The sequence below is a fragment of the Salarias fasciatus genome, chromosome 23, assembly GCF_902148845.1.
Source record: "Salarias fasciatus chromosome 23, fSalaFa1.1, whole genome shotgun sequence".
In the NCBI taxonomy this organism is placed as follows: Eukaryota; Metazoa; Chordata; class Actinopteri; order Blenniiformes; family Blenniidae; genus Salarias; species Salarias fasciatus.
This window is the reverse complement of record NC_043766.1, coordinates 28582508-28597497: the sequence shown is the minus strand read 5'-3', so window position 1 is coordinate 28597497 and position 14990 is coordinate 28582508. Positions and strand designations below refer to the sequence as shown.

At 43.5% G+C, this 14990-nt stretch overlaps 1 protein-coding gene across 1 annotated transcript; it reads left to right on the top strand.

Moving 5' to 3' along the window:
- Window positions 1-838: 838 nt before the first annotated feature.
- LOC115381282 (complement factor H-like) lies at window positions 839-11919 on the top strand. The gene is made up of 10 exons (XM_030082568.1): window positions 839-974; window positions 1104-1298; window positions 1433-1612; window positions 6172-6336; window positions 6941-7108; window positions 8659-8847; window positions 8940-9125; window positions 9815-9920; window positions 10967-11043; window positions 11828-11919. The coding sequence occupies exons 1-10, from the start codon at window positions 965-967 to the stop codon at window positions 11917-11919; spliced, it is 1368 nt and encodes a 455-aa protein (XP_029938428.1). The 5' UTR covers window positions 839-964.
- The last annotated feature ends 3071 nt before the right edge of the window (window positions 11920-14990 follow it).

Below are 14990 nucleotides of genomic sequence, written 5' to 3'. Positions count from 1 at the left end.
CGTAGCTCCGGCTTACAGCATAGACCTATATATATAGAACTCTAGATATAGGTCTATAGAGACGTGCGCTCCTCTCAACTGCGTCAAGGGTAAATTCAAACAGCACATACATCTGCATATATGACACTGTGCTTCAAGTGAACTCTTCCTGTTGGGCAATATTGGCAACAATCTACAAACAAAAATACAATATGAATGATTTCATAAGTTGAGCAAACTGCTCTGTATTGATTATGACTCTGTTGTGATTGTTGTGTTGTAAATTAGGCTTTTCGTGTAATTGCATTGTTTCATCTCAGCTAAATGCATAAAAAATGAAAAAGTTGATCAGAAAATGTAAAATTGATGAATGCCTTTTCATATACGTGCCACTGCAGAGGTGTTTGTGTGTTGACACCTGGCCAGGTCTACCTCTGGTTCTTTTTACTAAGACAGTGATAATCATTTCATTTCACTCAGAACTTTGGGGGGAAGCCATTTTTGGCTCATTAAAAAAAGCTGTTTTCACTCACCATAAGGCCAAAAGTTCTGCCAGTGAAATCGGCATTATTACATTCTGAGCGTAATGAGGTGGGTGACAGGAGTCGTGGCCCTGTCGTCACGTGATGCACTTTCTATCAACACAGTTCCTTCTTACTGTACACAAACTTTACGTCCCGCCAGCTCAGATGGATTCCAACAGAGAAAAAAACCAAGCCGAAAGCAGTGAACAATAGTAACAAAACCATGGCTCATAATATTGTCAGTAAGGGTAATGGGGTTGTAAGCTTGGAAAAGTTATTAGTTAGATTACTCATGACTTAAAATAGTAGACATTGAAAACGGTCGTGTACTTGGAGATGCCACAGAGTATGGAGAAAATGAAATACTGAATTATAGGTGTGATGAACAGTTTAAAGTAGCAAATGGAATTCCTTCAAAATGCACCAAAGTGGGGCAAATAGCAGATTGGATTCCAACACCGATGTGTGAACGTAAGAATGTTTTCTGATTCATTGGTTACATCACACTGAATTACAATATTCTGAATGACTTTAATCTCTATTTAAATTATATTAATCATGTCACTAACAGAGTGGATTTTTTTTCTTCAACAAATACAGAAATAAAATGTCATCTGCAACTGCCACCGCTCAGAGGGACTACATATGAACCTGCATCCACAAGTGCATTCTTACCTGGAGCAACTGTGACAGTCACCTGTGGGAGTACATATTGGATTGAGAGGACTGACAAAACCTTCACAGAGGCCACTTGCAAAGGAGATGGGGAGTGGAATATCAGACCAGTATGCCAAGGTAAAAAAAATAAATCAATAAAAACACAAGATCTTCAGAGTCAGATGCATTTTGAGGTTATTGTGTCTTTCTCTCTCTCATGCTGACTGTTATTTCTGATTAATAAAATGTTTTTTTTTTTTTTCTGAATATAGAGGTTATATGTTCCAATCAGCGAGACCCGTTTTTGTCTTACTGGGGCGTCTATTACTGGCACCAGAAAAAACTTGGGGACACTGCATCTTATACCTGTAAGAGGGGCTATAAGAGTACAAATGGTGCCACTCGGGCCACATGCACCAGGAATGGATGGACACCAAAACCCCTTTGTCACGGTATTGTGAAGTTAAATTCTTACTTCCTGTGCTACTTTTACAGCTGAATTGTGTTTGAAACAAAACAACTTTCGTGCTGGAGTTCAGAGCTCTGATGGCCCACAGAAACAAAACTGTCACACGACTCAAGGAGCTGAACCTCCTGCCGAAGGCAGCAAGTTTAACAGTGGATGTCCAGAATGATCAAAAACTGTTCTATCTCATGAATTGCAGCTCTGTTACCGTTTCACTGAAACCCTTTTTCCTTTAAGGGGTGTGTGGCAAATTAATCCTGAATTATCTCCGTCCTCCTGACATCAACATGAAGGATGATGTTCCACATTAAGCCACAGCATTAGCCTGGATCCATCCTTTGGTTGATTGGCAAACTTTTTTTATTGAGCTGTTTATAGTCAGTGTGTTGTAATCAGTCATTAGATTGACACACACAGTGAGCGTATGTGATGATTTGAATAGTTACACTCTTAGGCAACTACTGTATTTTTTATGAATTCATTTTCATATTTGTTCAAAAAAGTGATTTGTTAATAGGAACATTTACTCATGTTCATCACAGAAAAAATGTTATCCTGTCATTTCAATTGATATATAGAGATCCAATACAATTAATTAAAAATACTGTATTTAGTTTTTTAGTAACATTTCACCAAAACTTTTTATGACTGAACAAGATCTGAGACTCTTAAGCAACACGTCTCACTGTTTCGTAGCAGTGTTATAAACATGCTCAGCTCATGCTCCTGCGTTGGGGCTGGTGTCCCGTCCCGTTGTGTAGAGCCGACCAGAGAAACCAGGTTTTTCCAATACAGGCAATCTTATGCCAGCAGGTCTGCATCCTTCATGGTAATTCCATGTTGTCGGAGGTCATCCGCAATGATGTGAAGGCATCGAGTGCAGGGCTTGCCTCATGGTCGTCTCCAGCCTGCGGCCTTTGGGTCGAATTTCAGAATGGCTCTTGTTGGGTGGTCAGGGGGAAGGCGGAGAACATAGCTGAACCAGTGGATGCGGCATTGTGCTGCCAGGCAGGAGGCTCTGAGCTGGTTTGTGTGGGCTCTGAGCGCTTCGTTGGATATTCACTGTGGCCACCTAATGTTCTCGATGGTTCTTAGAGCCCTGCTATCAAATCAATCTATTCTTGTGGCCAGGGTCTTATTTAAGGGCCATATAACAGAATGGAGAGTACGGCGGTGTTGTAGATTTGGAGCGTCGTCTTGCGTGAGATGGCTTGGTGCCACCAGAGTGGTTTCCAGAGAGTCTGCAGGGCAGAGGCTGCCAGAGCTCTCCCGCGGAAAATCTCTGGTTTAAGATCCCCATTATCTGTCACTGTGGATCCCAGATACACAAAGTTCTTCACAGGCTCAACGGTGTCATTACCAAGCAGGATAGGAGGTGGGTCTGGTCCCTCACCAACATGCATGAACTTGGTCTTAGTCCAGCTCACATAGAGACCAAGCTTTTCTGCCTCTTCACTGTATACACTCAGAGAGTCCCTCAGCTGACGGTAGGAGGTGCTGAGCAGGATGGTGTCGTCGGCATACTCCAGATCTGTCAGTTGGTAGTTGCCAAAGGAGACTCCGGGTACTTGCTCACAGACCCTGCGCATCAGGTGGTCGATGATACAGTTAAACAGGTCTGGAGCGGCTACACAGCCCTGGCGGACACCACTGGAGATGGAAAACCAGTCGGAGTCACGGCCGTTGACACGGACACAACTCTGTGCGTTGCTGTAGAACAGTTTGAAGAGGGTGGTGATCTTCAGAGGTGCGCTGAGGGTTTGTAGGATACTCCACAGTGATGAGTGGTGGACTGTATCAAATGCAGCCTTGAGGTCTAAGAATCCAATGCAGAGATGGTGATCTCTCCGGAATTCATAGACCTTCCCTGTCAGAAGACGGACGGCAGAGATGTGATCTGATGTGGAGCGGTTGGGCATAAAGCCAGCCTGCTGGGGACGGCAGGTACTTCTGAGGGCCGGGGGAGGACGAGTCAGCAAGATCTTGGTAAAGAGCTTGCCGGGGATGGCGAGTAGTGTGATGCCGTTATGGTTCCCACAGACAAGCCTGTCACCTTTGCGCTTCCAGAAAGGCAAGATGACCCCTCTGGTCCAGTCGCTAGGGAGCCACTCCATTACCCACACCTTGTTAAAGATGTGGGTCAGCCACTAAACAGTGCTATCCCCGCCCGACTTTAACATCTCGGCGGTTATGGAGCAAATGCCGGGGGCTTTCCTGTTGTTCAGTTTTTTCAGGGCGGCTCTGACCTCCTCGGATGTTATGGGGTCCATGTTACAGGCATGGTTGGGGGCTGTGTCTGCGGCAGCTGGGATGATGGAGGGAGCAAGTGTGGTGTTGTGGTGCAGTAAGAGGCTGAAGTGCTCTTTCCAGCGTTGTAGGCAGTTTGTCTCTGTTGTTATGATGTTGCCGTCAGAGTCTTTCACCAGGGCTGACTTGATGCGAGGGCCATTGCGAGCTTGGCAATGTAAATTGTATAGACGGCTCATGTTGTTATTGTTGGCTGCGGACTCTAAGTGTATGGCCTCGGCTTGCCAGAACCGCTCCCTTTCCTCAGCTATAGCCACATTTCGCACACAGTTCAGTCGGTGATACTCCGTCAGGTCCCCTTGGAGTCGTGCATCACGCCGCTATTCAATGATGTTGAGTGCCTTCTCTGAAATCCAAGGCTTTTTGGGTGATGGTCGTGAACACCTGAGTACTTTCTGAGCTGACTGGAGAACACTTTCCTTGAAGGTCTGCCTGTCACTCTTCTGGTCCAGAGCCAGGGCATCGAAGGTGCAGCGGATGGAATTACTGAAGTCTGTGGCGATGCTGGGGTCTCTGAGGAGTGAGGAATTGAGGCGAGGCTGAGTCTTGGTGTACTGGTTGGCTCGAAGCTTTAGCCTAAGCTGAGCCACCGGGAGACGGTGGTCTGTTGCCAAGCTCAGCTCCACGGTACACCCGGCAGTTGGTGACAAACGACTTCCAGCGTCGAGAGATCAGGATGTGGTCCAGTGCTTTCCTGGTTCTGCCGTCTGGGCTGTACCATGTCCACTGGTGGATTAGTTTCCGGGGAAACCAGGTATCAGCAACACAGAGGTTGTGATGGTGGCAGAACAGGAGAAGGCGGTTTTGTTGCTCTGTCAGCAAAGATGGTGCCAACAGGTGAGCCTGGCGACCGATCGCTGCTGAAAAGAGTGGCATTGGCATCCATCAGTACGATGGTGATGTTGTGGGGTGGTGCTTGGCTGGCGGCCTGGTACAGTTGGTCATAGAACACATCCTTCTCATCTTCATCAGCGACATCTGTGAGGGCATAGGCGACGATGGCCCCGTCATCTTGCCATGTCGGTGGAGGAAGCGAGCAGATAACAATCTGTCGCTCACGGGTGTCCAGCTGATGAGAGATTTACGAAGGGCATTTGGGAAGGCAAGAGCCACGCCATAGAGGCCCGTCCACTTCTCCGGGCCACTGTAGATGTAACAGTGGTCGCCAGCTGTAATTTCACCACTTCCCTGCCATCTAACTTCACAGAGCCCTGCCAGTGTGATGTTATAACGGCAGAGCTCTCGGGGCAGGGTGGTGGCTCCTGGGCGAAGGAGGGTCTGGACGTTCCAGGTGGCGATACGGATCCTGAGATGAAGGTTAATCCGTACTCGTTGCTCAGGGGCAGGCTGGGGTCTGTTACCGTGTTGGGCAGTCGGGCTTCTTTTTCTGATCAGTTTCGTAACAAAAGGGGGGTTTCTCCTGGGTGGGTTGTTAGCCCTCCGCAGGATAGTCGGTTGGTGGGGCTGCCACCAGTGTACTGACACACTGGGGTCTTTGTTTGTCTGGAACCTACCTGGAGACCGTCCCGCCAAGGGTGACCCTACCAGGAGCGAGCTCCCGACAGTATCGCTCTCCAGGATCACTGGAACGCACAAGCCCCCTCGCCACATCGAGGCCAAGACCCAGAGGGGGTTATAAACATAAGAGCAATAAATTAACATGTTTACCATCTGATTGTTGATTGTAAATGTCTGTGATAATCCTTTGTATAATTCTAACACAAAATAATCAAATCAAAACTGAAAAAGAAAAGGAAAACTAAACTCTACCCACCTTCTTTCACGTTCAGTCCACCTGGATTTGTGGTGATACTACAGAAATGAAATAGATTTAGACCTCATGAACCCTTTCAACTTCATGGGGAGACTCCAAGCTGTACCCAGATCAACAGAGATAAAACCTCTTTGGAAGAGCATGAGCCGATGTGAGAGCCTCCTCCCAGTTAGACGTGCATAGTAAAACGTTAATGGAAGGCCCTATAATCAGATGAACCACCTCAAATGCTTGATCTGTGTGTAGGAGTTGTTTTTATTCTGAGTGCGGTTCCTCCTGGATGATGTTGAGCCACTCCCCGACCCAAAGTTAATTGCCATAGGTGAGGGTGGCAATGTGGACGGACCATCAAAAAGAGCTTTATTTTTAAGCTCAGCTCCCTCTAAATCACTTCAGCATTGGATCATGTAATGTGCTTTTCTCCACTAATGTGATTGACTTGAGTTCCAACCATTTGTTTTCAGGGACACGCTGCGAACGACAGGACATTGAAAATGCAGACATTGCCCACAACAGCAAGTGGAACTACAATGATGGTGAAGAAGTCCGTTACAGATGCAGAAACAGTGGCAAACAATTCACTATCACCTGTGATGAAGGTGTCTGGACAGGAATTGAAAAGTGCTCAAGTAAGGTCATGCATGTACCGTTTATAGACTCATTATGATAGGAGTTTGGTGTGACTTTGAACAGTGACGTTTCAGTGGTCTTCATGTCTAAAATTGAAATTTGTTTAAGATTTATATACTGAAGAGACCCATTTCAGTCAGACTGGGGATTTGATGCAGTTTGATCATTATGATTTTTTTCAATGAGAAAGACATTTCTGCCCTGGAATGATCACATCACAGCATTTGTTTGTTTCAAAGAAGCCTTGTTAGTGATGGCTTATGCACAACTGTGGCTGTACTACAAATCTCCCCTCACACATAACAAAATATAAATGGTAAAGGGACGACACTAGCACTTTTTACTTTGCTACAGCAGAGCCCAAAGCGCTTTACACGGCATTATCACATTCACCCATTCACACACTGGCGGCGGCGTCTGCCATGCACAACACTCAATCCATCCACAGTGCGCAGTCAGGGGTTCAGAACACTTCTACATATGGACAGGGGGAGTTGTAGAATCCAACCAACAACCTCCCAATGGTGAGACGACCACTCTTACCAACTGCAGCTTGCAACATTTGCTACACGAAATGACTAAAAATGTCACCTTTTCTTATAGGTGATGAGTCCTGCCTGAAACCCAACATTCCAAATGGATTTACAGCTGGGCCTTACAAAAACACCATCTACTACACCTGTGACGCTAATTATAAGCTTCCTACCAAAGGCTGGTGGGGTTCTGCGAAGTGTCAAGGTGGTGTCTGGTCTGGACTTCAACGCTGTATCGGTGAATATCTCTGTCTGTCTGTGTGTCTTTCTGTCTGTGTGTCTGTCTGTCTCTCAGTTTCAATCCATTTAAGTTTAATTATTATAGTGTCAAACAACACAATCATTCCAAGGCACTTTTACAGGGAAAATGCTACAATTTCACATGAACAAGCATGGCAAAAAAGAAAGACTACTTTTAAACTGGGAAAAAAAAAAAAACTGCTGAACCATGATCAGATGTGGAGACATTCTGCTGTTTTGGTTAGGGTTGGGGGATTAAAAGAAAGAAAAGGGTAGAACACTGACAGACAGCAACAGGCTAACAAACATATATACACTTGGTGCAGATGAATCTACTTGCTGGAGACTGATGGGGAATCAGACCATCTCAGTTCCACTTTTAGACATCCTGCAGAAAGGGAGAGAAGGAGGGAGAGAGCGAGAGAGCACAGTCTATAGTAGAGAGACAAATAGTGAAACATGGTGATTGAGAGAGCAAAGAAGCTGAGTGCAGTAAATGTCCCCCAGCTATCTGAACCTATGGCAGTTTATTTAGAAAATGCTCCAGAACCACCTCTAACAGTGAGCTTTATTAAAAAAAAAAAAAAAACCTGGCCTTCTTCAGCCTGGCCTTGAAAGTAGAGCCTGTGTCAGCCCGACTAACGGCAACTGGGAGCTGGCTCCACATGAGAGGAGCCTGAGAGCTGAAAGCTCTGCCTCTTGTTCTGCTTTTAGAGAACTTAACAACCTCCAGTAAGTCACCAAGTGGGTAATATGGAACTAAAAGCTCTTTAAGATATGACAGAGCCTGGTTGTTCAGAGCTTTATAAGTTAAAAGGTCTTTAAGGAAGCTAATAAAGAGAAGTTAACAGTGGAGTGATGTGATCTCTACTGCTAGCCAATACTGTGCTGCAGCATTTCCACTCAATTTAGGACTTCCTAAATAGTTATTCGCACACCTTGATAATAGGAAATTTCAATTATGTAATTCTCTGGAGGTAGCAAAGGCATGAATTATATTTTCAGCGTCACTGTTATTCAACATGTTCCTGAATGTCTTTCAATATTATACAGGTGAAAAAGACAATTCTGCAAACACATTTAACATGGGAGTCTAAGGATGAGTCTTGTGTGTGTGTGTGTGTGTGTGTGTGTGTGTGTGTGTGTGTGTGTGTGTGTGTGTGTGTGTGTGTGTGTGTGTGTGTGTGCGTGTGTGTGTGCATGCGTGCATGCGTGCATGCGTGCATGCGCACGATTTTGATGAAGATGCAGCTTTGTTTTTATACAGATTTTTGTTGTTCATGCTGTTCAGCACTTTGTGTTGTTGTTGTTTTTTTTCTTAATATGAAATGTGCTATACAAATAGAGTTTCATTTGATTTGAAGTTGTGGTATCATCTTGAAAAAGAAGCTAAATCTTATTTTAGACTACCACTCTTCAACAGTCACTCGTAGTTATTTCATAGAAGCCTTCCTTCTACACAATGACTTTCTGATGGAAAAGTGATTCTTTTTTTGCTATTACTCTTGATTATCCAATCCAAACTTTGTGGTTTTTATTTCACCCTAGAGAAATCACGGTGTGGAGAGCCTCCTGTGATTCCTAATGGGAAAGCAACAGAAGTTCGACAGCCTGCTGAAGAGGCTCAAATCCTTGAGATAAGCTGTAATAAAGGATACTCCACTGATGTTGAGCAATTGACCTGTCAGGATGGAAAATGGAATTCAAATGGAGAATCACTTGAAACACTCTGTAGACGTGAGTACCGTTTTTTTTTTTTTTTTCAATCTTGAAGTGAATTCACTGGTAGACTGTAAATTTTAAAAAGTACAGTATGTGTTCTCTTGCAGTTACCAGACCTCGCTGCAGTCCTCCACCCAGAGTTGAAAACGCTCTTGTTTTGAAACCTTATCGGAAAGAATTCCTCTCTGACTCTGTGATAACTTATCGCTGCCGCGAAAATTTCACAATGGAGGGAGAGGACACGATTAAATGCATCTCAGGAGAATGGGAGGAGAAGAACACCACATGCATACGTACGTGCACTTTTCAAAGCCATTTTAGCTTGTGAGCCACTTCTTGGTGATAATCTCAACACAATTACAATTATGTAAACTAGACAGTCAGATATCAACATGTGGTTTCATCAGTTCCTGCTGTTCTTTGGACTAGTCTGACAGGCTTGTCAAGGAACCTGATGGATAGCAGTTCTTAAATATACAGAATAACCAACTGAACCACATTGGTTGACCTGCAAGAATGCTGATTGAAGAATGTGATCCATCCTCACTCTGTCTGAACTTGGAGCAAACCAACTCTGACAACAGGGGGACATTTCAATTGGATGGTACAGCCCATCTGATCTACTATGATGCAGACAGAATCAGTGCTTTTTCAAACATACGATTAGAAATGTGTGCTTTGTGCAGAAATGTAAGATCTATTACTTCATTAATCCCTGAACAGCTCAAATTTGAGACGGCCCACTTGGAGTCCCTCTGTTCTCATGATTGCCCTTGTCAGCTCTGCTGAAAACAATGGTGCCAAAAGAGCTGTGGAAATTCCTGATTGAGCCCAAAATATCAAAGTTCATTATACGACTGACAGTTTGCTGGCAGTTTCCACCAAGATGATTCAACACCAAGAGAAAATAGATTAAGAAACTTGTATTCCATTTTTTATTCAGATTGATGATTAACCCTCCTCCTTTCTCTTGTGTCTTCAGAAAAGCCGTGTCCATTTCCCGAAGATATTCCTAATGGCTCTTATAAGAAAATTTTTGGTAAAGAGTTTGTTGTTGGAACCATGATCAAGTACACTTGCAATGAAGGGTAAGTACATAACAAGTGACAGATTAGATGCTAAATGTCTTTCCAAGTTCTCGTATGTTGAGGTAGGACGTTCACTTTAGTTTTGGCTTGTGCAACCATTGGCCAATTCATTTTTTATTAAATTACAGAAAAATAAATAACGCACATCATAAATAACTCACGTCTGAGCCAAAAGCCAGAAGGCAAAAGCTTCAACCCAGCATTTAATGGATGGGAGCTGTTGGAAAGGATGGCTTTAGCCATTTCCCTGGTGATCAGAGCAGTTAGTGTACACTGTTGAACTCCCACAATCTTACTGCTCATCCTTGTAACACTGTTAAACGTACTTTGACAGGTGAGCTGTGAAACACGATAACACACCAGGACAGACATTGTATATATACTACAACATAAATTTAACAACTACTGAAAAACTTCAGACTCTTCAAAGCTATTGTCATTCCAGGTGTGATGAACTGCAATGACAGCGTCATTTCATGGCTGTGCATCTGTTCATATTCACTTAATTTCCATTGGTCCATCCATATTCATTTTCTGGAACAAAACGTTCAGTGATATTCCTCTTTTTAATATTTCTTGGCTTGGCTGTAGAAGATAATTTGATTTTCAAGTAGGAGTTGGCATTCTGAAGTGTGTGAAGGCCTCCAATAGCATATCAGTGAGCCACACCCTGGATTCTATTCTCTGTTGACAGAAGGAACCTTGCAAACTATCTGAGGTCCCTACTATTTTCTTCGAACTATCCAGCTTAGGCAAAGAAACAGCATGAACTGATGAAGTCTTTTGAATAAAGAGAAATTAAAACTGAAATTAATTAATTAAAATTTGTCACTGTCAATTTGGAAGTGAGATGAAGAAATGTGGGATTTTTCAGATATGGTTGCCTTCCAAGGTCATAACCAAACATTTGTTACTGTGGTACCGTTTGTAAATGTACAACAGGTCATATTTGATGCCAACGTTAGTTTATCAGTATGTCTGTTTCTATTCACTGTAATTGTGTTTTTATTGTCAAACTGAGAAGCTTCACGGCGGTACTTTTTCAGTTATCGAATGGTCAGTCAGCACGATACTCGAACATGTTCGCTGGACGGCTGGACCAACACAGAGCCAATATGTGAACGTAAGTGTTTGCATCACTGAAGCAGTATCCTTGTTTGTGTGTTTGTTTGTGTGTGTGTGTGTGTGTGTGTGTGTGTGTGTGTGTTCTTGTATTTCTATCCTTGTTGGGGCCAAATGACCCCACAAGGATAGCAAAACGTGGAACGACGTGCCTTGTGGGGACCTTTTTCCGGTCCTAAGTAGGAGAAACAGTGTTTTCTTGACCATGTTGTTGTTACTGAAAAAAGTAAAAGTGCAAAAACATTTCTTTAGGGTTAGGCTTTGTTGTGGTGTGGGTTAGGGTTAGGGTAAGGGTCAGGGTTAGGGGCTAGACATGAATGGGAGTCAATGGACGGTCCCCACAAGGATAGAAATACAAGACTGCGCGTGTGTGTGTGTGTGTGTGTGTGTGTGTGCTTTTTTCTTTCTTTTTTCTTTTTTTTTAATAAAGGAAGAATTTCATCTTGTCTCAACAACTGTACCTTTAAAATATTAATCGAGTTTGACTTTATAGATAAAAAACTAATCACATTTCAGAATTTCAGAATGATTTTTCATTGTAGACTGTAAAAATAATTGTTGTCAAAATTGTAACATTATTTTAAAAACTATTCCGCCTGTTCAAAATCTTTTCAATCTGGTGCTTGAAGAAGGCACTTTCTTGCAATCAGCTCTTTGAAGGGTTTTTTTCAAAACCTCTAATTTACATTGTTTTTACAGGATAGGTAGACTTCATAATTGCTGTATAAAACTCTAAACAGACCAAACTTTGTCAGCTTTTAAGAGATATGTTTGTTTATTTTCAGGCGCCACCTGTGAAATTGCTGAGTTGCAATTTCCTGTAGATATGGATTTACATGTAATCCTGGTCCATTGGATCAAACATATCACATGTTGAACATGATTAAACTCTTTTGTTTTCTTTTCAACAGAAACATGCAAAATCCTTGATGTGCCAAACAATGTAAACCGCGACCCCGCGTTTGGCAATGACCTACTGAAAGGACGGAATCTGACATTTACATGCAAATTTCGTGGACACTTCATTCAAGGCTATGCAAAAGTTCAATGTTTGGATAACGGACAGTGGAGTCATCAGTTTCCAACGTGTGGCAGTAAGCTGTTTCTGTCACTACTTCTGTTGTAAAATACCCCAATGTACACTACTCTATCTCAAGCAGAATTATGAAGCCAGGTTGTGCAAGTGTAACAGAGTGGTGTGTGAGGTCAGTTTGGAAGATTATAATTATTCCCCTCAGCTTTCCCAGTGACACAGAAGGACACACAGGTTCACCGGTTGACAAAAGGAGTACAAAGGTTCCAAGTTGCCAATAATTTATTTCTTAGTTGAGTTTGTTTAAATTATCGTTTTGAAGTACACAGAGAGGCGAGCGCTTCATTCAGTCAAAAGTCTGGTGTGCGGTTGGGCTGACCAACACGCCACCGTACTGAGGACACGACACATGATAACATTTAATATGACAGCAGCTCCAGGACGGACAAAGACAAAGACAGCCGCGGTGTGCCTGCGCTGGAAACAGGGCTCGAACAGGGCAGAACCTAATAAATAAGAAGGGTTTGTTACAGCCTGCACACCTGTTGATTAACGTAAAGTTACCACAACATACCGCTTCCTACTTCCGTTAGCGGGGCAAATGCTCAGATCAGCACCGGACCATCGGGACCCACGCACCCGATCTACAGCTGCTGCGGCATGCGCTTGACGCGCTCCCCCGGGAGCCATTGCGATACTGCAAGGCGTAACTTTCATCAGTACCAATACGATATATATCAGAAGGGGAATTAGCCTTTACCTGCTCTCACGAAACACTACTACCAGCTAGCACCAACCCGGAAGTGCAAGAACCAGAGGACAACACAGACGTAAGAGGGGTTTTTATAGCGCCCCCAGCCAATAGGCTGAGAACGACACTAAACACACCCATCCTGCCACACAAGGAATTAAACACAGTTATTCAAAAAGGTTCTGACCAGTCACTGAAGGTGAAAATGCAACTAATGTCCTGCTAAACTTGTGATTTATGTGTCACTGGTTAAATCTCTTGCAGCTCCTGTGGACTGTGGGAGTCCTCCACCTCTTGAAAATGGTGACACCACAGAAACTCTGAAATACGCCTACAGCCATGATGAAAGGGTTAAATTCAGATGTCAGAATTATTATGTCATGGAGGGTGAACCATTCAAAACCTGCGTCAATGGAGAATGGAGAGGAGACATGAAATGCCTGAGTAAGTCTGACTTTCTGTTACATCTGTGAAAGGGCATTTTGTCAAAGGGGGAACAGTGATGAGCACTGTCATGTAACACGGCGGTCCCAGGTTCAATTCTTGGTTGTGCTTGGAGGGCCTGTCTGTGTGAGGTTTGCATGTGCATGTGTGGGCGTTATCACTCTTCTGTCTGGTTTCTCCCATGAGCGCACAAACATACAATGGGGGAAATAAGTATTGAACGCATTAACTGTTTTGTCATTACATTTATTTCCAAAGATGCAATTCATGTGACATTTCTTCCAGACACTGGTATTAACTCAAATAATCCACACATGAAAAGAAATCACAACATTCAAATCCATAAATAGTGATTATGTGGAATTAAGTGCAATAACACAGGAAAAAAGTATTGAACACACCATGGGAAAGCTGTATAGTTTGTCAAGGAAAGGCACCATACCATCTCACACCTGAAAGTAATTAGTCTTTGTACTTCCTATAAGTGCAAACCAACATCAGCTGGGTTAGTGCTAATTGATGGCCCTATAAACAGGTTGTTTTTTCACCAAGTAGTCAAACAAGACACATCTCATGATGGGTAAAAGCAAGGAGCTCTCTCAAGACCTTCGCAGCCTGATTGTTGCTCAGCATCAGAATGGAACTGGTTACAGACTTATCTCAAAGAATCTGAGTATTCCAGTAAGCACCGTTGGGGCCATTATCCGCAAGTGGAAGAAGCATCACCTTATCATCAACAGGCCGCGCACAGGAGCTCCTCGCAAGTTTTCTGACCAGGGAGTCAGAAAGATGGTCAGAAGAGTTCTCAAAGAGCCAAGGACCACCCGGAAAGCACTCCAGCAAGACATGGAGGCAGCAGGTACAAGTGTTCCAGAGAAAACGATAGGCAATGCACTCCACCGCCATGGCCTCTATGGACGCTCAGCCCGCAAGACTCCGTTCCTCAAAAAAAGGCATGTTGAAGCTCGTCTAAAGTTTGCTAAACAGCATCTGGATAAGCCTGTGGAATACTGGGAGAATGTTGTCTGGTCAGATGAGACCAAAATTGAACTTTTTGGCTGTCATACTACACACCATGTTTGGAGGAGAAATGGCACTGCACATCACCCAAATAACACTATACCAACAGTGAAGTTTGGTGGTGGAAACATCATGGCATGGGGTTGTTTCTCATCTCGTGGTACTGGCAGACTTCATATAATTGAAGGAGCAATGAATGGAAACATCTATCGGCAAATTCTTGAGATGAACCTCCTGCCATCCACCAGGATGATGAAGATGAGACGGGGCTGGACCTTTCAACAGGACAACGATCCGAAGCACACGGCAAAGTTGACTCTCGAATGGTTTAAAAAAAAGAAAATCAATGTGTTAGAATGGCCCAGTCAATCACCTGACTTAAATCCGATCGAACATTTGTGGAAAGAACTAAAGATAAGGGTTCACCAGAGGGCACCAAAGAATATTCAGGATTTGAAGACAATCTGTGCGGAGGAATGGGCAAAAATCACACCTGAGCAGTGTGGGCGATTAGTTCATACATACAACAAGCGTCTGGAAGCAGTCATTGCAAACAAAGGCTTCTCCACAAAGTATTAAACGAGTCTCAGATAGTGTGTTCAATACTTTTTTCCTGTGTTATTGCACTTAATTCCACATAATCACTATTTATGGATTTGAATGTTGTGATTTCTTTTCATGTGTGGATTATTTGAGTTAA

Excerpts from the sequence above, each read along its gene's own strand:
- LOC115381282 (XM_030082568.1), top strand. Across the intron at positions 9,921-10,966 it reads AAGTACACTTGCAATGAAGG|TTATCGAATGGTCAGTCAGC; the intron begins GTAAGTACATAA and ends GTACTTTTTCAG. Across the intron at positions 11,044-11,827 it reads CACAGAGCCAATATGTGAAC|GCGCCACCTGTGAAATTGCT; the intron begins GTAAGTGTTTGC and ends GTTTATTTTCAG.